We start from the raw sequence: 22,233 nt of genomic DNA, 5'->3' as shown, positions 1-22,233 counted from the left end.
ACAAGTGCGTGGGTGCCCCCCAACCCCTGCATGTTGCATCCTGCATTTCTCTGCTTTGAACCCACCCCTGGCTGCAGCAGGGGTGTTTGCCTTCCCTCCTCAGTGAGCTCTGGCCCAGGACAGCCCTTCCTGGCTGCGGCATTCACATTCTCTGAAAAAATCCCTTCACCCAGGATTTTTCTCCTGGGAAGCTGAGAAGCCTCGGAGAAAATGAAAACAATTCTGATCTCATTTGCTTCTCCTGTGTTGTGCTCATGTGGAATGTGTTTGGATATTGTTTACCCACAGGTGATTGTTTCATTGGATTTTGGTCTGAGTTGTTTTCACTCATTGGCCAATCAGGGCCAAGCTGTGTTGGGACTCTGGAGAGAGTCACAAGTTTTCATTATTATCTTTTAACATTCAGTAAGTATCCTTTCTGTATTCTTTACTATAGTGTATTATACCTTAAAGCTCATCCAGTTCCACCCTTGCCATGGGCAGGGACACCTTCCACTATTCCAGGCTGTTCCAAGCCCCATCCAGCCTGGCCTTGCACACTTGCAGGGATCCAGGGGCAGCCAGTTTCTTCTCTGAGTCACAGTTTCTTCTCTTTCTTCTGTATTCTTTAGTATAGTATATTATACTATAATATAGTATAATAAAGTAATAATTTAGCCTTGTAAGAACATGGAGTCAGATGCATCATTCTCTCTCCTCGTTGATGGACCCACATTTTCCAATGCCTGGCCACCCCCTGCAGTCCCTCCAGGCAGGGACACCCAGCTCTGGTCAGAGCTGTGACAGAGCCCCAGCCTCATCCCCCCCTCAGGATGGAGCATGGAGGGAGGGGACTGAGGCCAGGACTTGGCAGGGACATGACCAGACAGACGTGCTCCCAAATCCCTGCTGAGAGCTCCCCCACACACACACACTGCTCCCTCCAGCAGCTCCCCTGTAATAACCCACGGGCCGTGGCACTGCCATTCATTATCTATTAACACACCCCATCGCCTCAGCTACTGCCCAGTGCCCTCTCAGGGCTGTGAGCCACCTTCAAAGCCACCTGGCTGGTTCTCCTGGGGCTCTTACACCCCCTGCCCAGGGAGAAGCCCCATGGAGAGGCAAAAGATCACCAGGATTGAAAGGCACAGATCTCCCAGCCATCCCATGCTCCTGTGGGGCCATGAGAGCACCAAGCAGGACCACCAAATGTCAGATGGCTTCAACAATTCCCTCCTCAGTGATGGTTTCATCCCTGCTGCACCAGGGAGCCTGGCACAGCACTTCTGGTGCCCAAGACATCAGGTGGCACCTGGCAGCAGGAGAGGGGGCATCAGGAGCCCTTGCAATGCCACATCCAAGACAATCCCAGTCTCAGCAGCATGGCTGGCACTGGGAAGGGACATTTCAGATCTCTGCTGCTTCTCCTTTCCATCCTCACGGGGGTAAAACACACAGAGCATCCTCACCAGGAAGGCACCTGGCACAGAGCTTCCCTGCTGCATCCATCCCAGAGCAGAACAGCACCTTCCATTCAAGACAGCACCCCAGAAAGGCAAAAAAAGAGCTGGCAGGGAGCCCAGGGCTGGCTCTGCCCCCGAGCTGCAGCCGTTTCATGTGGCTCCAACGCCTCTCACACTTTCAAAGGCACACCAAGCCAGTTAATGGATGTCTCCCAGCCCACTGTGTGTGTTCTGACACAGCCCCTCTGCCAAGGAAAAACAACAGTGAGCGTGTGTGGATGGGTGTATATACAAAAGCTTGACAGAGGATGTTGCTTGCATTTTTACAGCTTTGTTGGAGGGTTTGGTTGGGGTTCTTTTTTTAATATAAAAGCCTAAAGCAAATACAATCCAGAGAAAAGGATTTTTAAAAAAAAAAAAATCTTTAATACTTTCCTACATGCATGACACCTGTAGAGCTCTGACACTCCCCAAGGAACATGTTTTATAGTAAGTGTTTCAGGCTGAAAAAAGACAACTGCTCAGAAAAACATTGCTACTGGCCACTACTGCACATCCTGCCAACATGAGTGCTCATTCAGGGACACAATTAAGTCTTTCAGGGAAGTCTATCCCAGGAGCTACACACCTATTTGCCAAAAAGAACTAAAACTTCAGGTGTTCCCCACCTGCAGGAGCTGAACCCTCCTGCTCTATGCAAGGATTCAGTTTGTTGCAGAATAATGAAGTTTTAGTTCTTTTTGGCAAATAGAAGCGGGGAATCTAACCTTTAAACCTTCCACAGAATCCCAGAATGGTGTGGGTTGGAAGAGACCTTAAAGCTCATCCCATTCCATTCCTTGCCATGGGCAGGGACACTTTCCACTATCCCAGGTTGCTCCAAGCCCTGGCCTTGGACATTTCCAGGGATGGGGCAGCCACAGCTGCTCTGGGCAGCCTGTGCCAGGGCCTCACCTCCCTCATTCCTTCCTAAATGATCACAAAGAACAATGAATTTCAATGCACACAAATGCTCACCCTCTGCCTGCAGCTGAGTAAACAGCCACCAGGGTAGGACAGTTCTCACCTCAACACCAAGTTTCAGTGCTCTGAGGTGAACTTCTGCCATCTTTAAGACTGAGAGGTAGATATTGTCACTGGGTGGCTTCAAATGCCCATCAGCAACCCCACTGCATGTCAGTCACTTAAAAAGAAAGTTTGGGTTTTTTTACTTTTGAACAGAGATTTGAGGACTATGGGAGCTCTGAGTAGGAACTGGGCATCTGAGAAACCTGCTTGAGTGGAAGTTGTCCCTGTTTGTGGCAGGGGGCTGGAACTAGATGGTCTTTAGGGTTTGTTCCCATCCAAACCTTTCAGTCATTCTATGATCTACGTGTTCTCCTCAGATCCAAGTGCTGATACCAGCACATTCTGAATGAATTCACCTGTTGCATGTTCACAAGAACTTCCTAGGCCAGACACATGGATATAATGACATAAACTACACCACATCTGCCCACCATCAGATTTTTATAGTTTTCTTTTAATTACCCAGCCACTGCCAGCATTAGAGACAAGACATTTGCCTGGAAAGTCCATGCAATCATGTCAGCTCTTTCACTGCTAAAGTATGCCATGTTTTAGCTGGGTTAGAATGAACCCTTCCACCCCTTTGGAGCAGGTCTCTTGGCTGTGTGGTTACTCATGTACAACACCCACTGCAATACATTTGTGTACAACTATAAAAGGAGAAAATATAAGCACTTTATTTTCAGTATACAGACTAAATCCCACCATAAAATCAAGATAATGAGCAAGCACACATGAATAAAACACTCAGCACTTAAGCAAACCCCACTTTTGCCATGTCTGTGTTTCTGCAGTGGCTCCTGCAGCTCTCCAGGGTTGTTCCCAAAGGTGGCTGCAGTACTCCCAGGAACAATCCTCCCTCTACTCCAGAAAACACTCCCAGTTTGCATAAAGTGCTACATTTTCCTGTATGCCTTGAAATACTAGTTAGGTACAACACTATTTCATCATCTCTGCTCCCAAACTATGTCCAGTCCCACTTCCACCCTGACATCAAAGCCACAATTATTTCTACAAGGAGGTAAAATCAGCAGGTTGTAGCAATACAACTCTTCAGAGGTGCACAACAATGGCAAAGTGTGATCTGCAGCACAGACAGCAAGACAGAAATGCTGAACAGTTGTACCACACACATGCACACGATCACCTCTGTAAAGCTTTCTTCATGGTGTGACTCCTTCCACATCACACTTTTTCACATTAAAAAAAAAACAACAGCCCTTGTCAAATTTAGCCCATTTAAAGCTGCCAACAAAATTGGATTCCATGTGCTATCAATGGGCATGTTATTGCTTGTAGTAAATTGGAGAAATTTGGACCTACACATGAGATTGGCTTGCGAAGCAGAAAGGTCAGCAGAGGCCCCTCAGCAGTTTTAGGAACTGACCAGCTGGTATTTCCTGCACCCTGGCTACAACACTGCAGATGTCCAAAGCACACCTGGTACCATCCTCCAGCAAACAGCCCATCCTCTCTGGCTCCTATTTAATACACCAGAGCACTCAGGTGATTTTTGTAAGTCCATCATGCTCACCTTGGCTCGTTCACCTGAAAATGGGGGACAGGTGTAACTGCAGAGCAGTGCCAAATCCTCTCAACACTCACATGTCACCAGAGCAAGCTGGTACTCTTGCAGAGCTGTGAACATGCCCAGCAGAGCAAAAACATCCTCACTGGATTTTGCAACTGCCAAGGACCTACCTCACCCAGGTGACCTTGCACAATGCAGCCTTTACACCTTGTGCCTCTGAGTGTGAAGTTTACAATTGAGTGTCCTCAAGGAGCAGCTCTTGGGATTTCTGCCAAGCCAGCACTGACTCAAAGGCTCAGTACAAACTCACAGTGGTACATGGGAACACCAGGCCATTCCAGACCCCAACCAGCCCTCACAGCTCACTCCCTGAAGTTCCTTTCTTTGCTAACACACCTTGACTACAGCTCTGCTCTACAGCCTCTCCTGCTAACTAAACTCTTCAAATCAGCTCTGACTGCAACTGCTGCCCTTAACCTAACAAGTACAGAATGGATAGAGTAATTCCTGTCTACTGCTGCTCCAGATGCAATGCTACCTATAAAAACACAACTAATTCTGCCAGCAGATGATCCAAACCAGCACTGCTCTCCAACAGCAGATGGGTGAGGGAGGGCTGCAGATTGCCAAATCTCCAGGCTTTCCACACCACAAAGGAAGGTAGCAACAAGCAGCCTTTGAAACAGCATTGTCTCTGTATTTTTCTCTACCATTAAATCCCTTTTCCACACAATTTAGTGAGTGAACTAGAGGCTTCTCTGGAGCAGTGGAAGAAAAGAGATGGTAAATAAATAACAAATTATAAGAACTAGGCCAATAGTTTTACAAAGTTTTCCTTTTTGGTACCAGCACTGAGCACTGCTCGTTTCCAGGTGGAGAGAAATACAAAACACTTCAGTCTCTCTGTGAGCTTAAAGTCCAAGTGACTTCTGCACAATCTGCTTGGCAATTTTGTTAAATTGTTCTCTGTCTTCCCGCCACATCTTGGAGGCGTCTACGTTGGCTCCACTTTCATCATTTGGCTCTGAAACAAGAAAGACAAAGGTAGGTGGGCAATGGAGCTTCTTGCTTTCTCAGGAATGCCACTTCCCCAGGGCTTTCCAACACTTCTCCTCCTTGAGGCTGCAGAAACACCACTACAGCAAATCCAGTGACAGTTCCTGCATTCCCAGAAGGTTCTGATTTGACCGACCACGAGAGAAAGGATATCACAACAAGTTTGAGTTTAGGCAAGAAACAAGGGGCACAGGGGCAGCAGGACTTTCTTTTGTTTGTGCTTTCAGCAGTGGAGCCCCACCATGCACATGGCCAACACAATGTGGCACCCCCAGTACTGTCAAGGGCTTTTAAAACCGTGTGTTTCTCCCTGCACGACGTTTTTTTCCTTATTCTCCAGCTTCCCAGACACAAAGCCCCTCCAAGGAGGGACCCAAACAGGCTGTCCCTTGTTGGGATGGTTTGGTCTATTAGAAACCCACAAAATAATCCAAGGAAACCCATGGAATATGCTTTCACTTCTGCAACATCTTTCATCAGATGATTTCAGAATGCTTTATGAAGCACAGGGAGGTCTCCATTTTTTATGGAGGTAAGCTGAAACCCAGGGTTTACAAGATCTGTGGGCAGCAGGACACTGTCCTGGGGCTCCAGAAGGCACTACCATCCTCTGCTCACCTCCCTTGACACAGAGTCACACCCACCCCAGCCCAGTTCATGGCAGTATCTGGGTTCCATCCTTCTCCACGTGGAATATGCCCCACTCTGCCATCTCTGGTTCAGAGGAAGGCTTCTTGAGAAGAGACCTGGGGTGAAAAACTTTTTGTGGAGCCTTTCAAATGGTGCACCTTAAAAGCCAGCAGGTGTGCAGGTCCTCCAGCCTGGTGAACCTGGGCTTACACTACCTGCACAGCCAGGGCTCAGAGGTTTCCAGTGCCCTGAAAGAAGCTGGCCACTGGTGTTTCAGCCTAATTTCTCCAAAAGCCATGGGAAAACAGGATGCAGAGGCAGAGAAGGAGACCAGGTGACTCCCACACCTCCCAGTCCAGGTGAGGCTGCACCACAAACCAAGCTCTTGGAAGCCATGGGACTCCCATGGGTACTGCTTGTCTGCACAGCTTCCCAACTGCAGGTTACTATTCCAAAGCTGAAACAGTCCCATGCAGGAATCTGCTGCTTGCTCTTTGGTCAACTTTGCAGCTTCTAAACCCATTTATCCTTCACAACCAGTTCTAAGGGACATGGCTCTGCCCTCTTCAGGCAGTTCAGTGGCTCTGTCCACTGTGTGGAAAATGATCCATCTTTCAGAGAGCTGTACATGAGAGAGCTGATCCACAGCCCTTGTTAGATTTATGAAAAACCATTTGAAAGGCTCCACAAAAAGTTTTTCACCCTAGGTCTCTTCTCAAGAAGCCTTCCTCTGAACCAGAGATGGCAGAGTGGGGCACATTCCCAGGCTAGGAACAACAAAGGGAAACAGAGTGTGCTGGCTTCTGAACCAGAGGCCATGGGCTCCAGTTTACTGTACTGGTTTGGTCTGATAACCCTTCAGCTGCCAAAGGCAAATCCAACACAGCTTTAAAACATAAAGAACAGCACAGCAAATACAAAGAGGGCTTTGTCCAGCTGAGCCTCTGGGACCACCTGACCCATCACTACTTCCCAGCCTGGAAGGAAAGCCTTGCAGTAACCCCCATTACTAATTCAGTTGCATTTTTCCCAACCCTTCTCAGAACACTGGTTCACTAATAAATAAATAAACCCCAAGGCTTTAAGAACTGTGGCTGCTGCTGAGCAGCTTTCCACATGCTTTGCTCAGTGAACAAAGCAAAAAGCAAGAGGCTACACTCAGGGAGGGCTGCCAGGACAGCAGGGCTCACCTGCCAGCATGCTGACAACAGACAAGAGGATCTTCTCCACACTCTGCACGGGGCTCCACCGCTCCGCGCTGCTCTCGTAGCCCATGGGGTCATCCCCAGGAGCGTGAAGGATGGAGATGCACACTCTCCCATCTGGGTAAACTGCACAAAAAGCACACAGGATTGCTTGTTACTTGGTGGAAATGCTCAGCATCTCCATCTCTTAGGCACAGATCAGCCTTAAGACTTAGCTCTTCTATGATTAAAACTAAGTTGAGGTTTAAATTTCCTCTATAAGCAAGAGGACACAAAGTATGATAAACAAAACCCCAGGGCAAATCTTCTTTAAGCAACTCCTTCCCCAAATGCCTGCTGGGAGCACTTGTGTCATTTAATAACCAGTGGAAGGCTCCATGGAAAAAATGAGTGATGGAGCCTGGTGGAATAAGGCAAGAATTTATGCACAGACACAGCTCCAAGCAGGTAACCAGTCCCACTTAAATGGAAATGAATGCACTGAATGCACACTGGAGTCCTCCACTGGACTGTGACCATGAAAAGGATTACACAAAGGAGGGAAAAGTGTTATGTTATATATATTATAAACATGAGAAAAAAATAAAGTGTTATGTTAAATATATTATGAACAGTAGAACTGATCTTTTTTTGAATATTACTGAGGTGCAATCAGAAGAATTCCCACTACTATTTTTTTTTTTTTGCTTAAAGCTCAGCTGCATTAAAGCACCTGGAAACAAGGAAACCTATGAATTAAGGATCCAGGTGCTTCCCCTCCCACCTTTAGCACAAGCAACAGTACAAGTTGTCTTCACAGAGACTGGACTCCACTGACTTGGTAATGAAACCAAACAAAGGTTGAAGAGGCACCTCAAAAGAAAACACTGCTCTACCAACATGGCCTAATTCTCCTGCATGGCAGGCTCTTGAGGAATGACAACCTTAGCACAATAATTTCAGGGCTCCTATTCCTCAGCTGACCAAGCTGGTGCCATTGCCAGGAAAGCAAGACAAAACAAAAAGTGGGAATGACTGCTGGAAGCAGCTGTGCTCATTTCCAGCTCCTTCCATTCACCCAGCTATGCCCAAGCACGTAAGCACTGTGGAGCACTTCAATTTACAGTCCTTCCTGCAGCCCCAGGCTGGGGACTGGAGCTGCTCTAAACCATAGCTGGAAGAGGTGAAAACAGCAGGGCAGGTGCTGAATCAGCACTTCCTGCAAGTCAGGAACCCACTGGCAGAAGGGATTTCACTCCTGCTCCTGTGCAGTGCCTCATTTAAAACAGCTGGAACACAGCAGCACAGTCAAGACATCAAAGGCTGATTGCAGGAAGATGTATGGAGCTGCTGTGCCTCTGCTCAGGTGAGACCCACCCCTGTCCAGCTGTGGGGCCCCAGCCTAAGGACGTGGAGCTGTTGGAACGAGTCCAAAGGAGGCCACAGAGAGATGCCCCAGAAACAGGCTGGGAGTGCTCAGCCTGGGAAACAGAAAGCTCCAGGAGACTTCAGAGTCCCTGCCAGTGCCTAAAGGGGCTCCAGGAGAGCTGGAGAAGGACTGGGGACAAGGGGCAATGGCTTCCCACTGCCAGAGGGGATATTGGGAAGGAACTGCTCCCTGTGAGGGTGGGGAGGCCCTGGCACAGGGTGCCCAGAGCAGCTGTGGCTGCCCCTGGATCCCTGGCAGTGCCCAAGGCCAGGCTGGACAGGGCTTGGAGCAGCCTGGGAGAGTGGGAGGTGTCCCTGCCCATGGCAAGGGGTAGGACAGGATGGGTTTTAATGTCCCTTCCAACAATCCTTCCCAAACCACCTGTGATCCAGTGATCTCCCCACACTGATGCTCAGTGCCAATGCAAGCAATGCCTTTCATCACTATTCAGTTACTTTTGCCAGAGTATCCAAGGTCATTTTAATATAAGAGAAGACAGAAGTTCTGTGATATCCCAATTCACCCTTCACGTAAGATAAACTGCAAAGATGAGGGGACACAGCAGACTTTTTAAACATTTTCCTTGTGATTTCTCACAGGGGGAGAAATAAACAGAAAAAGCACAGCCCAGCCACCCCTTTCTGGGTAGAAGCAGCCCACCACAACCCCAGCTGAGAAGAAAGATTCAAGTGTCTACTTCAGGTGATCTCAGCTTCAGATTAAGAAGACTCAGAGACTCAGGGCTTTAAAGAGCTGAGCTGACCATCCAGTGTGTTCCAATTATCCCATGGAAGATACACCCATGTGTAAAGCCACTCTTTAACACAGGAGTCAGGCAATTTGTGCTTCTCCACACCCCACTCCTCCTGGCAGTGCTGCACACAACACAGCTGCAAGCAGTGAACCTCAAGCCAAGGCCACAGCTGGAGCTGCAGGGACAAGGATTTGCTCAGGGAGACCAGTCCTGGCAAGAAGTTTGGGTAAATTAGTCCAGCTGGAGCAAGGTGCTGACATGGCCACACTGCTTCCAAGTGCCAAAGTGCTCCAGAAATGATGCCACAATGCCTTGGGCATGTCCACACAGTTCTGTGCTGTAACATGCAGGTGTGTCCTCCACAGGAGAATAAAGATGTGGATTAAATGGGCAAGAACCTGCACAGGTGGTGCTTCCAGAAAGGAATAACAGAGAAACTTCAAGAAATTGCAGAATTCCTTGTATATAGGGTGAAATAAATTGATTGCCAGCTGAGATTATGAGCTGTGTTTTCCAAGTGCAAGAATGTCAGCTGAAGAGGCAACACTAGGCAGGAGCACAGCATTTGCCTTTTCCTTAAGGAACCTTAAGGGTTTTTAAAAAAAACTTAAGGTTTTCTTCATGTCCAGGGCTCAAAGTTGTTAACTGTATTTCTTGTCACTGCAATTACTCCCACTGAAGAGTCTTCAGGAAATATTGTCACCATCACAGATTCACTAAGGCTGGAAAAGGTCTCTAACTCAATCAGTATCACAGAGCAAATGCCAGCAAAGTCTTAATATTAAACACCTGTAAATGTGTTGTCTGCTTGGACAGAGCACTGTATTTCAGAGATCCCTCAGAAATGTTAAACCCGTGATTTCATGGGCCAAAAGCCATGGGCCAAAAGCCAAATAAAGCTGGACCCATGAACAACCTTTCAGTCATCAAAATAACACCAAAATACCTAAATACAAGCCATAGAGCAAGACTGAGCTCATGGTGTGTTGGGACAATGCTCTCAGGCACATGGTGGGATTCTTGAGGTGTCCTGCATAGGGCCAGGGGTTGAACACCGTGATCCTGATGGGACCCTTCAAACTCAGCATATTCTATGATTCTGTGTCTGGAAAGAGCCTCCATTAATTCACTAAGTCTCACATCCTGTACAGAAGATTTAAAGGCATGGAATTTGCTGGAATCCTTTTTGGATGAGCAAAAATTTTATGAGGAATAATGGGATAAAGATAAAAGGACCTTAAGACAGAGCAAAACTGCTGGGCAGCTGAATGCTCGTGCTGCCTGCTCAAGGTTGGGAAGGGAGAGAAGCACCCTTGGGAAGGATGCCAGATCTTCTGCTGCAAAAGTTTCTTTTTAAGCTGCACAAGCAACCCTTCCCCATGGTCATCCTGCTGCATCAGACTCACTGTTGGGATGGAACATCTCACAGGTGAACCTCATCTTGGGAGGGCTCAGCGGGTAATCCAGCGGGAAACTCAGGATAGCAGGGAAAACCCCATACTCAAAACAGGTGTCTTCAGGACCCCTAGAAACAGAGAAAATGTTATTCACCAACCTTTTAAACAGCTCTTTCACCCAAATTCTTGTTTAATGAGACTTGTGAGGCATGGGTTACATCATCTTCTCCAGGAAACAAAGAGTTAAGGTGCTCTTACCCCACACCTCATAAACTTAAATCCAAATATGAGGCTTGGGAGGCAAGGGGGAAATCAAAGCTTGCACGCTAAATTACTAGGAAGGTCACAACACTGTTTAATTAGCAGGGTGTGTCTGGATATAATTGGAGTATCTGGCTCCAAGGCATGTTCCAGGATTTGAGTGTCTGCACGTCAGAAAGCAGAGGCAGGTGTGGGACTCCTGTGCCTTTGAAGATACTGTTATGCTCTGCAAGACAGAGATGTCAAATGCTGGAGCTCAAAATTAATTTATAAATGCCACAGAGATCCCAACTGGCAGTATCTAGGACAACCACACAAACACTTATCACTGTCTGATGCAGAAAGCACAGCAAAGGTTTGTAAAAATAAAAACACAGCTCAGAGACCATAATTGTCAGAAGAGATGCAGGACAACAATGTGTCTTTGCAGACTTCAGCTACTGAGTTTGCCCTCCCTCGAGTGCAGGTGGAGAACAAATGGCTTCATCAGGGCTCTTGTAGAAACATTTCCTTATTGTGTTCAGAATCTAGTTCAAAGTGCAGCGGAGTTGAGAACATAAAGACAACTATTTTACCCTGCCTACATAAAACACTTGTGGAAAGTGAGCAAAAAACAAGTTATTTGAGAGCAAAAAACGAGTAATAAATCATTAGCCATGATTTATTCAAACTTGATGAACCATCTGGAAGTTGTAACACAAACATGATTTCCCTTGATTGGAAAGATGACGAAAAAAGCTTCAGCACCAAAAATGTTGCTAGGGAAACCTCATGTATTTAGTAAAAGGCCATTCAAACAAAGGTTCCACTGTCTGGGAAATAAGGGTTAGGAATATATTCATGTTTCCTCCTCCCAGTCCACATTCTCCACACAGAAAGAACATTAAAGTTGGAGAGCAGCAAATCCTAAAGCACTGGAAGACTGTCTCAAACTTGGGGATTCAAAAGACTTGGCTGGCAGATAAACACAAGAACTATGTGATTTAAACATGGATATTGACACTGGCAGGTAAGGTAAGAGAAATGCACCAACATTCTGCAAGAATGAAAGCTAAACTGTCTCAACCACTTTGTTCCCTTTCTGGCCTTTTCCCTAAATTTAGTCAGGATTCAATTCACATCTGAGAGTAAACTGAATGCATTTTTTCCTGACCATTTTAATTCCAGCTGCATTTTAAAGGCTTATTGTTGAAGTTCTGAGAGTATGTACATACAGGCATTGAAAAGCTGGTGGGTGTCTATGTTCTGTTTTGAGAGCAAACCCACAGCCTTAAGGGCTCTTCTGTCAAATACACTCAACCCAACATACTCCATTTTAGGCCCTGTATTATGTGAGCAAAATGCTTTTGTTTTAGCCACTCAGCGCTGCCAGGATCAACTTCAAAGAAATTATTAAAGTTAATCCAAGACAGCATTTGCAGCTACAAAACACTCAGCATTTGAACTTGACAGCATCACTTTTAGCTCACAAAGGACATTGGCAGGGCCAGGGAGGTAAGAGCATGGCAGCTGCTGCAATCACCCCCTGCTCTGCAGTGATTCCAAAGCTGACAAGAAGACAAAGCATGAAAATGAGAAGCTCTGCCCTCCAGGAGCTGGCTGTAACTCATGCAAGGGGCAGAGAAGAGTGGTGGGTATCCTCCAAACAGGAGAGAGAAGTACCTTGAGGAGGACAGCTAATGGGAGTTTGGAGAAAAGGCACCTCAGGGGGGACCTTCTACACCTGCCTGACAGGAGGGTGCAGCCAGCTGGGAGTCAGGTTCTGCTCCCAGAGGACAAGAGACAAATCAAGAAGAAACAGCCTCAAGTTGCAACAGGGGAGGTTTAGGTTGGATATTGAGAAAAATTTCTTCCCTGAAAGGGTTGTTCAGGCTGCCCAGGGCAGTGGTGGGGTCACCATCCCTGAAAGCATTCAAAAACCATGTGAATGTGGCACTTGGGGACATGGTTTAGTGGTGGATTTGTCAGTGCTTGGGGAATGGTTGGATTTGATGTCTTAACAATTCTGTGATTCTAATTCTATAATCACAGCTTCACATACATTTGCAAATGGCTTATTTGTGAAAAGATGCTGGAAAAACACCAAACCCCACAATCATCAGATGCCCAAAAGGGGAATGGAAACAAAAGTCATAAGCCTAATTATAGATCTAATTACCTTTCTAAACAGCTTTGTGATAAGTTGACTTCAATTTATGCTGTTTTGTTTTCAAGCAATCTTTAGGCTAATAAAGTTCTTAACCATTGCATGCTTTTGTGTCTTTTGGGGATAAACTTTAATAGCAACACACACTCATACATGCCAACCAAAGAGGGCAAAACTTGGCCTTGAAAAGTTAAATCCATGAACACAACACAGCCTGGAGGACCTCACACAACGCTAGGGAATGGAGCAACATAAGGCAAACTCTCCTGAAATGATGTTGCAAAGACCTGGCTTTCAACAATGCTCCCCACCTCTGGTCTTCAGAAAGGTTTTCACATGGGTATTTTCAGTTCTGTGGCCACCACACTCATTTTAGGAGTGTAAGATTTGTTCTCTCCTTTATTTTATTATGGTCTTAACATTCATATGTTTCATATTCATCCAGCATTGCTGCTGCAGACCAGAACACTGGAGATACAAATAATTATTATTTCCATTATTTAAAAATGCAATGCTTTATCTCCAAGTCAAGCTCTTACATCAATCTATGTAACATTACCCAGCCTACCTTTGAATTGATAAATGAGAGATGTCTTTTCTCTCTTAGGTCTCTTTTTTAAAGTTATGTGCCATTATATGTGCTCCAGCTTTATATAAATTGGGTGAAGGAAAGAAAGTATTCTGCTCTTTTCACAATTATGTCTCTTACCATTTGCACTTCATCTGTCTAAAAATTTGAAGGCAGCTTTACTCCCATTTTCTCATCTGCACACCTCATTCCCTGAATCTCACACAGCACATCTGAGATTACAAAACACTGGAGGGAGACCACCACAGACAAACACAAACAAGTCATGTAACTTACTTTCCAAAGGCATTGCAAACACTGCTACTAACAAGATTTGTAAAGAGATGAAAGTAACCAAATGTGTTTGGGGTAAACATGTTTCTATTGTATCACACCTTCAAAATTGAGCAGATCTTAAAATATAACTTTATTATGACACACACACCATATAGAAACCAAAATTAAAGCACCTCCGCCTCTCATTTTACGCTGACAAAGACCTGAAGCTCAACACTCAGCACTTTAAAGGGCTTTCAAGTCTGCAGAGCAGCTCCTCTGTTCTTTAAGGATGTGACAGGAAACATCAGAAAAGGTATTTTCTAGGCAGTTCAGGAGTACCTCTGAGTGTCCCTCAGGAAACCTCTACTCAGCCACAGCACTTTGCTAGGAGGAAGCACTAATAAGCAGGAATTTCCTTCCATGTTCCAAGAAGTGCATTAAACCCTCTGGGATTTCCACACTGCCAGCAATCACAGCTGTCTGACCTGAAATCTGGCCCATTACAAAGCAGATGTGCTGACTATACCTCTCACAGAAAGCCCAAAAGACCCTCCAGCCAAAATCTCTGATGTCAGGCAACAGAACAAACCAATTCCCATGCTAAGTGTTTCTTTTCAGGGGACTGAGCTACCAGGAAGCACAACCTGTTATCCCAGGAGAAATCACTGCACATAAGCAGAGGCATTTGCCAACTCTTGCCATCAATGAGCAAAACAAGCAGTGGTAATCAAAACCTCCACTCAGCAAGGTCTAAAATAACTCAGAGCCGTGCAGCAGGATCACCCACACAGGCACTTTGTGTGGAATAGGGAACTCAGCTTTTGGATTGGTTGCACCCCTGAGCCCAAGAGACAGAAATCTTGTTTTTCATCCCTAGACAACACATCCCAAGCAAACCCAGCTAGGAAAACTCTGCCACCCACACCAGCTGAGAATCTCCCCAGTCAGCACTGGTGGGTGCAGGGAAAACCTGCCCAGATCACAGCAGACACAGAGAGAGCAGGGTCACAGCCACTGCCTGCTGTCCCCAGAGCCCTCTGGGACAACCCAGGCCTGGCTGAAGGAAAAGAAATCCCCAATTCTTACCAAAGGAATCCTGAAATACAGAGCCAGGATCCACCCCAACAACAGACCAACAGACCACCAACTTCAACATGAGCTCCAGTGGTCTGGAGCTTCTTCATCTTTTAATTGTGCAGTATCTGCATAAATTGTCAGATGTGAATGACAAATGTTTTTTTTGCTCTCCTCTAGCATTTTAGAAGTTTATTTTGTAAAAATCACTGGTTATTCCATGTACTCAAAGTGCCCAAAGGAGGTACAGCTTGAGTAGGAGTACAAGAAAGAGAGAAGACAACCTGTAAGATGCTGGGCAAAAAGATTTTGTCTTTTCATGGCAAATTTTGCTACCAACAACCACACCCATGAGCTGGGGAGTGGAAGAGAGAGAACACAGCTTTGTAAGGGAGTTTTCATCAGCCCCAAAACACAGCAGGTCAGGATCAGAGCTATTCACCAACAGAAGAGTGAATTTTTTTCTACACAAAACCACTGCATCCAACCCTTGGCAACACCAACTGATTCATGAAGGGTAAAGAACTTCAAAAGAATTTTTACTTAAATTTCAATACTTTTTCTGACCAGAACATTTCAATATTTCAAGAAAAAAAAGAAATAGTAAGTAAACTAATTTTAGACATTGATTTTTTTTCTCCTGTCACTAATAATTTGTGTATTTTGCTCCACTCAAAACTTGTCCTGCACTTGCAGTTAGGCAAGGTTCCAACAGGTATGTGTGATCTACAAGCAACTGTTTGTTTCCTACAGTGTTTGTAAATGTACCATATAGCCAAGGGAGCCCAAATGAGGATTCCTGACAAATTTGTGAGCTTGTTAATATGACACCTGTACAACAAGTTGTACACATCACCAATGCTGCCTCTGTCACTCTGTTTAAAGTCCAAATTAAGTCCCTGCTTGGATCAGAGGAGTTTCCAGGCCAATGCTGATGTCATATAGAACTGAAAGTACTTTTTTAAATTCCTGCTCTCCTAGAAGCTCATCACAGCAGCTGCTGATTTCAGACACCAAACAGAATTTAACTCACATGATCAGGGCCTCCCATTCAAAGAAGTTCTCTTCATTCATGGGACCTGTGAAACAGAACAGGACAATGCTCAGAGCTACCTGAACACAAGGTCACAGCTCCAGAGGGCACAAACCCTGCTCAGCTCCTCACCTGCCACAATCCCTTCTGGTGGGTTCAGGGTCAGCTCTGCAAAAACAGAAACACAAAGAAGATTGAGGTGACTTGTGAGCCCAAGAATTTCAGGGAGTGTGAGAGTGGCCCTGGCTTAGCACAGGGGCCCCACCACCATTGCTTAATGCAGCACAGTGTTCTAGACAAAATGATTTGGCACTTTGGGGTTTTCCAGGCTCCTAGAACTAGCCTTGGAATCACAGAATTGTTTAGGTTGGAAAAGACCTCTAGGATCAAGTCCTCTGTCTTCACAGAGGCAATAATTTAAACCTGAGAAGGAAGCCAAAATCATTTCACAAATCCTGGGAAAAGCTCTACTCTTGCACCCCTGTGGTATCTGCTGGATACCATAACAGCCTAAAGTTTGTATTTCTGTAACCTCTCCAGGTTTGATGCACCTCAGTGCAAAACCCAGAACAACACAAAAACAGCAGAATTCAATCCAACCTCCTGCATGGCCTGGAAAATGTGAGTTTAAAAAAAGCAGCATCAATAAAACAGCCATGGCTGCACAGCAAGTTTGGATCCATCAATCCTCACTTTCTCTAGGAAACTGATACAATTCCAAACTCATGAAACAATCTGCAGCATCAGTCCCATACTTCAAGCTGGTGAAGGCCAGTACACCACGTGCTGATAAAATAACAACCAGGTTTTCTCTATCTAGGGGACTGACCATCAGTTTCTAGGTTCTGATGTTCTGCAGGGAGGCAGCAGCAGCTGAGGCACAGCTCAGCCACAAACAGGCAACCAATTCCTGGGGGCTCAACACCAACCCCAAGGCTCTGAGTGAGCCAGGGGGCAGCTGCTGCAGCTGGTGGCAGGAGGTGACACTCCCAGCTGCTTATCCAGCACTGTTTCCTCATCAATGACCTCTGGAGCACCTCAGGAACACACAGAACACAGCCAGAGACACTTGACCTAATTCCTGTTCAGGCTGTAGGTGAAAGCTGTATGGGCAGTGCTGCACAGAACAGATTTCTGTCTTAAAACAGCTCCTTTAGTGCAGCATTCAAAGAAGATGCTGAGATGCATTGCCAGGAGAGATCTCCAGTTTCCTCAGAGTGCCCTTAACCTTGGCACAGCCCTCTCTGAAGTTCCAAAGGCCAGCAGCAGACTGAAACTCAGCCCTGCTGTTTTCCACACTTCTGACATTCCATGGCAGGCTTTTCCAGCTTCACAGTGGGTCTCCAGTAGCTTTTCTTGTTGATGTTTTTAGACAGAAAGAGGGAGATGTCAAACACAGGAGCTCCTGGAAGCATTTTGCTCCATCTTGTGGTTCTCTCTAAGAAGAAAATCCCTCTGATGTCTCCCTGGAAAAGCTGGCAGCAGTCCCTGGGGTGGGCAGCCACATGGAATTGTGTCATACAGCACTCCAAGGAGAACAGGGGCAATGGGAATGAACAGCCAAAGCCCACAGAGCAAAGGGTCTTCATGAGGACAGAGGTTCCATTCTCCACCTCCTTACTCAGCTCTCCCCTCAGAGAAAGGTTTCCATCCTTGAGGATCAGGTAAAGATGAATCTGGGCACTCAGGGGCACAGGAACTAACTTTGATTTTCCATCTTGTGGTTCTCCCTAAGAAGAAAATCCCTCTGATGTCTCCCTGGAAAAGCTGGCAGCAGTTCCTGTGGTGGGCAGCCACATGGAATTGTGTCATACAGCACTCCAAGGAGAACAGGGGCAATGGGAATGAACAGCCAAAGCCCACAGAGCAAAGGGTCTTCATGAGGACAGAGGTTCCATTCTCCACCTCCTTGCTCAGCTCTCCCCTCAGAGAAAGGTTTCCATCCTTGAGGATCAGGTAAAGCAGAATCTGGGCACTCAGGGGCACAGGAGCTTTGATTTTGAGTGGCTGCACATGATCACTGAGAAAGGTCTCCATGGGGACAGTGACATCCTACCCTGTGACTTCCCCAGAGCTGTTCAAAAGGAAACTGAGAGCCCAGCTGAACATGAAGCACTAGGAGCTGACCCAGCATCAGCTCACCAGAGCCTCCAAAACAGGGTCACTCCAATGGAATGTCAGGGAGGTGTCCAGTTATTTGTAAGTGAGCAGCAGAAAGCAGGGAAAGGCTAAAACCAGTGCTCTGATCACATGCACAGTGACTCTGACAGAGCAGCTAGGCCAAGCAGTCCCACTCAGTGCAGAAATTTTCCATAATAGCCAATCTAAACCTCCCCAGGTGCAACTTTTTATTTGTTCCCTGGGAGCAGAGCCAGATCTGGTGAGCTTAAAACAGAGAGCTGACATCAGACAAGTGTGATGCCTCTATCAGGAATTCAGGGCAAATTTGCTGCACACACAATCAGCCCCTTCCTCTTCATGTCACTGCTCTTTGTGGAGTCATTAGCAGCCATTTCCACTGTGGAGATGGTTCTCAGGGGAACTGAAAACACATCTTGTGAAAGCACTGAAGAGACTGAGATCATCCTTAAAAGAGAAGTTCAGCAGCATCCTAAAAACTGCAGCAAACCTGCAAGGGGATTAAAAGCCCAGGACTCAGGAAATATTATGGGTATGTGCTCAGTGCAGTATCTGACAGCATCTGGACTGAGAAAAACAGTGAGTTTTCTTCTGACTCCACACAATCTCCCCAGGCACTAAGGATGGGAGGTACCCAATGAAGCCCTGCCAGGTTCAGAAGGTTTTTTGTTTCTGTGACTTCCCAAATCTCACAATTCACATAAATCTTTTATTTTCAACCTGACAGCACTTCCAAAGAAACCTGTTGGCATTACAATCCACTGCCCTGCTGCCTGTTTGTACCAGGAAGGAAATCCAGTGCACACAGTCAGGGACTGCAGTTCTCAGGTCTCTAGAGATTTAATTCTTCCACAGTGACCCATTTTAGACTTGAAATTTCAGCCAGCATAAGACATCTTCAAGATCTGGCATCAAGAAACAGTAAACACAGAAAAATAAGGTTTCCAATTTTTAACTCTCACAAATATAAGCTACTGAGGGACTTAGGTCAAGCTTTAATACTATTATACATCTAGAATTAACAACAGGCACATGCTCTAATAAAAATGATGCCCTTTTTTATATCTATTTTTTTTAAAGCTTTAGCCAAACTAACTCTGGCAGAGTAGAGAGTAAATCTGAGAAAGCAAAAAGTCAAACATGCAAAGATCCAAATGAGGACAAGAAACCAAATCTGTGTCATCTGGATGCCCACAGCTTCCCTTCCTTCTTTAAAAGGAAAGAAAACCAGTGCAATTTCACAGCCTCTCCCAAAATGCAGTAATATATCTGGGCTCCAACAGATAGAAACTCCTCACAATGTCAAGAATTTTTCACAGAAGGAAACAATAAATCTTTAAATTAAGACTTAAACATGAGTGTGGGCATGCACAGAAAAAGATGAAAGACAAAAATTGAAAAAGGAAAAAATGGAAAGAATTAGAAGTCTGGTAAGGAAAATACACCCACCAGCAAGGCACTGACAGCCACACTGTCACAACTAGAAGTAACTAAAGGGAAGAGCTGGAGGAGAGGAGGGAAAATGAAGAAAAAAGAAGTGTCCACAACTTTGTAGATAACACATACAAGATTTCACCCAAGGTGAGCAGGCAACAGAGGGTCACTGAAAACCATTCCCATGCCCACATTCACCCAGGGCAACACACATCATCAGGAGGGAGAAACTTCACACTGAGCTGAAGCTCAGACTCCAGCCCTGTCCCAAGGCAGGACTGGCTCCTTCTCTGCAGAAAGAGGCAGCAGAACTACCTCCAACCAGGAGCTATTTTTATTTTTCACTATAACTTCAGCTGAAAATCTCTAGAGGGCTGAGGGATTCTGCAGAGCTACAATTAACTGCCAGTCTTTAGAGAGACACAAGGGAAAGGCTGTAAGTCAGGCTTGATTCTGGGGTTTGTGCTAAAAGAAAATAACAAACATGCAGCAGAGGGGAATCCACAGACACCAAAATGTCTGTTTTACTGCACTGCTGCAGCTCAGGTTTCCAGAAAGCACTGTGCACTCAGCCACTGCCAGTTACATTCATTTTTTACAATACTGTGTTCTATTGGGCATGGGAAAGTGCTTGTAAAGGCAGATCACAGACAAAACATTATCTCTGTTCCTGCCTAGTGTTACCCTGGGAAACTAGGCAGAGAAGATTCACCTCATGCCTGCCTGTGGCATTAAGTAAAAATCTTTCTGAGATCATTTTATATAATTTTTCCTAAAGATTTTGTTCATACAAGACACTCCAGTAAGATCTCTGTGCTCCTCAACAACAAAGGATCATAAATGCTTTTTTGAGACTTAGGGCATTGATATGAGAGGACAGAAGCAGTGCCAAGACTTTCTGTGGTTGTTTTTCAGGTCACTGCCTCTGGATTACAACAGGAAAATGCAGATTTCTAGGACACACATTGTCAGCACAAAATACAGCCAGCCCAAGCTGGGTGGGGAGCCTTGGCTGCCCAAACACCTGTGTGACAGCTCAGCTTAGAGAGCTGCAGAGCACCCTGAGAGCAGGCACAGTGCTGGCAGAAAATGTGTGTCTATAAATGCTCTCCTTCACACAGGCTGGAGTATTGCACTGAATGATGACAGAAACAAGTCCCTGCCTCTGGACAGAGCACAGGAAGTGACCTTCCCTGGAGCAGAGAGTCTGTTCTTACAGCCCAGCTCCCTCCAGCCCCACCAAACATTTCTTTCCTCCATTCTACTTCCTTGCTGTAAATAAAAGCCAGAGCATTAAAGCCCAAAAGCACCTAGGTACACGAACAAGTATTTCTTGCCAATAAAAGGCACCTCTGGACACGTCTCAAACCCATGAGGGAGCAGATGAGCCATCCCAGAAGCTCTGGGATTCCCAGAGGTCTGGTCTCTGGTCCCTGTGGTGAGCATCACTGCAGCCACCCCCTGCAGCCACATCCCACAGTGGTTTTTAAACAAACAAGTCTAGTCTTTCACTACTAAATTCGAGTTTAAATCCTTTTACTAGCCATTCTGCTTCCATTAAAGATTCCAAAGAATTACAGAATCATTCAAGTTGGAAGGGACATTAAAGTTCATGTCATTTCACCCCTGCCATGGGCAGGGACATCTTCCACTGGCCCAGCTCTCCCCAAGCCCTGTCCCACCTGGCCCTGGACACTCCCAGGGATGGGGCAGCCACAACCAGAAGGATCTGTCCTGACAAACACCTCGACTTATCTTTGCTGTAATAACAAAGCTCTGCAACGGAGATTTCCATACCTGTATTCTGTCCCATCTGGAAAATTTAACAAGGAAAACATCAAAATAACTGGCCGCTTGCCCAGGGTTACCAGCCTCCCCCTGGAACAGCGGAATCCCAGAGGTGTCACCCACACACCGAGCTGTCCCCTCGGTGTCCCGGTGGGACACGGGGCAGGACTCCCTTCCCACAGCCCCCTCAGAGCGGGCAGTGCCCCGGACCCGTCCGTGACCCTCAGCCCGCCCCGGGAGCTCTGCACGGAGGCAGAGAGGACCCGGGGCACGGCGAGGCCCGCGGCCCGGCCTGCCCGGCGGCCGTCACGGCCCCGCCCCGGCCCGCGGGCCCTGCCGGGCTTTGGGAGCGCTCCCCTTCGGGAGGGCAGCGCCAGGGGGGGCCCAGGGAGCGCCACTCACGCTTGTACTCGGCCATGAGCCGCTTCAGCGCCGTCCCCGCCATGGCGCGGCCCCGCCGCCGCTTCCGGGTGCGCGGCCGGAGCGGCCGCCGGCGGGGCGGGGCGGAGGGCGGCGCTCTATCCGCCCTTATCGCCTCTATGGTAGCGGCCGGTCCTCCAGCCGGCAGCAGGCGGGGGGGGAAACCTCGGGAATTCCCTGTGGGAAATGTGAAATACAAAGCTGTGTTTCGTGTCAGATACATACAGGCAATGTGTGTATTTGTGATTGTGAGATGTGTGGAGACCGACAATGGGACAGTTGTGAATTCTAATAATAACTGAGGAAAGTAAAGCATGGAAGAAGGCCTTTGAACCTATCTTTTGTTTGCAATTAACCTTAGTTGATTTAGGAGCATTGGAATTAAAGCGTTAAGGATGTTGCTTTTTGCTTGTAGTTAATCCTTACAGAGTTCTGCAATAATAACCTTTAGAAGTATAATTTTAGAATATTGCTTGTATCCTTTAAACTATAGCTTTGGAATATATGTAAAGGAAATATGCTTATCTCATGCCTTAATAAAGCAGAGAAAAACAGCTTGAGAAAGGAAGATGAACATCAACTCAAGGATTTATAGTT

General features: G+C 46.4%; 1 protein-coding gene across 1 annotated transcript; it reads right to left on the bottom strand.

Annotated features, from left to right (window-relative positions):
• Nucleotides 1–3,168: 3,168 nt before the first annotated feature.
• UBE2G2 (ubiquitin conjugating enzyme E2 G2) lies at nt 3,169–21,748 on the bottom strand. The gene is made up of 6 exons (XM_054639011.2): nt 21,619–21,748; nt 15,988–16,023; nt 15,856–15,901; nt 10,504–10,622; nt 6,921–7,061; nt 3,169–5,068 (listed from the first exon to the last, which is right to left on the bottom strand). Exons 1-6 carry the CDS (start codon nt 21,659–21,661, stop codon nt 4,956–4,958), a joined length of 498 nt encoding a protein of 165 aa, XP_054494986.1. The 5' UTR covers nt 21,662–21,748; the 3' UTR covers nt 3,169–4,955.
• Nucleotides 21,749–22,233: the final 485 nt, after the last annotated feature.

The sequence above is a fragment of the Agelaius phoeniceus genome, chromosome 10, assembly GCF_051311805.1.
Source record: "Agelaius phoeniceus isolate bAgePho1 chromosome 10, bAgePho1.hap1, whole genome shotgun sequence".
Taxonomy (NCBI): Eukaryota; Metazoa; Chordata; class Aves; order Passeriformes; family Icteridae; genus Agelaius; species Agelaius phoeniceus.
Note: the sequence above shows the minus strand (reverse complement) of the source record. Positions and strands in the feature narration are given on the sequence as shown.

Coding starts and splice junctions, on each gene's coding strand:
- UBE2G2 (XM_054639011.2), bottom strand. CDS start 21,661: ATGGCGGGGACGGCGCTGAAGCGGCTCATGGCCGAGTACAAGC. Junction 16,024..21,618: donor GCTCATGGCCGAGTACAAGC/GTGAGTGGCGCT, acceptor CTGTTTTTGCAG/AGCTGACCCTGAACCCACCA. Junction 10,623..15,855: donor GAATGGGAGGCCCTGATCAT/GTGAGTTAAATT, acceptor CTCTGTTTCTAG/GGGTCCTGAAGACACCTGTT.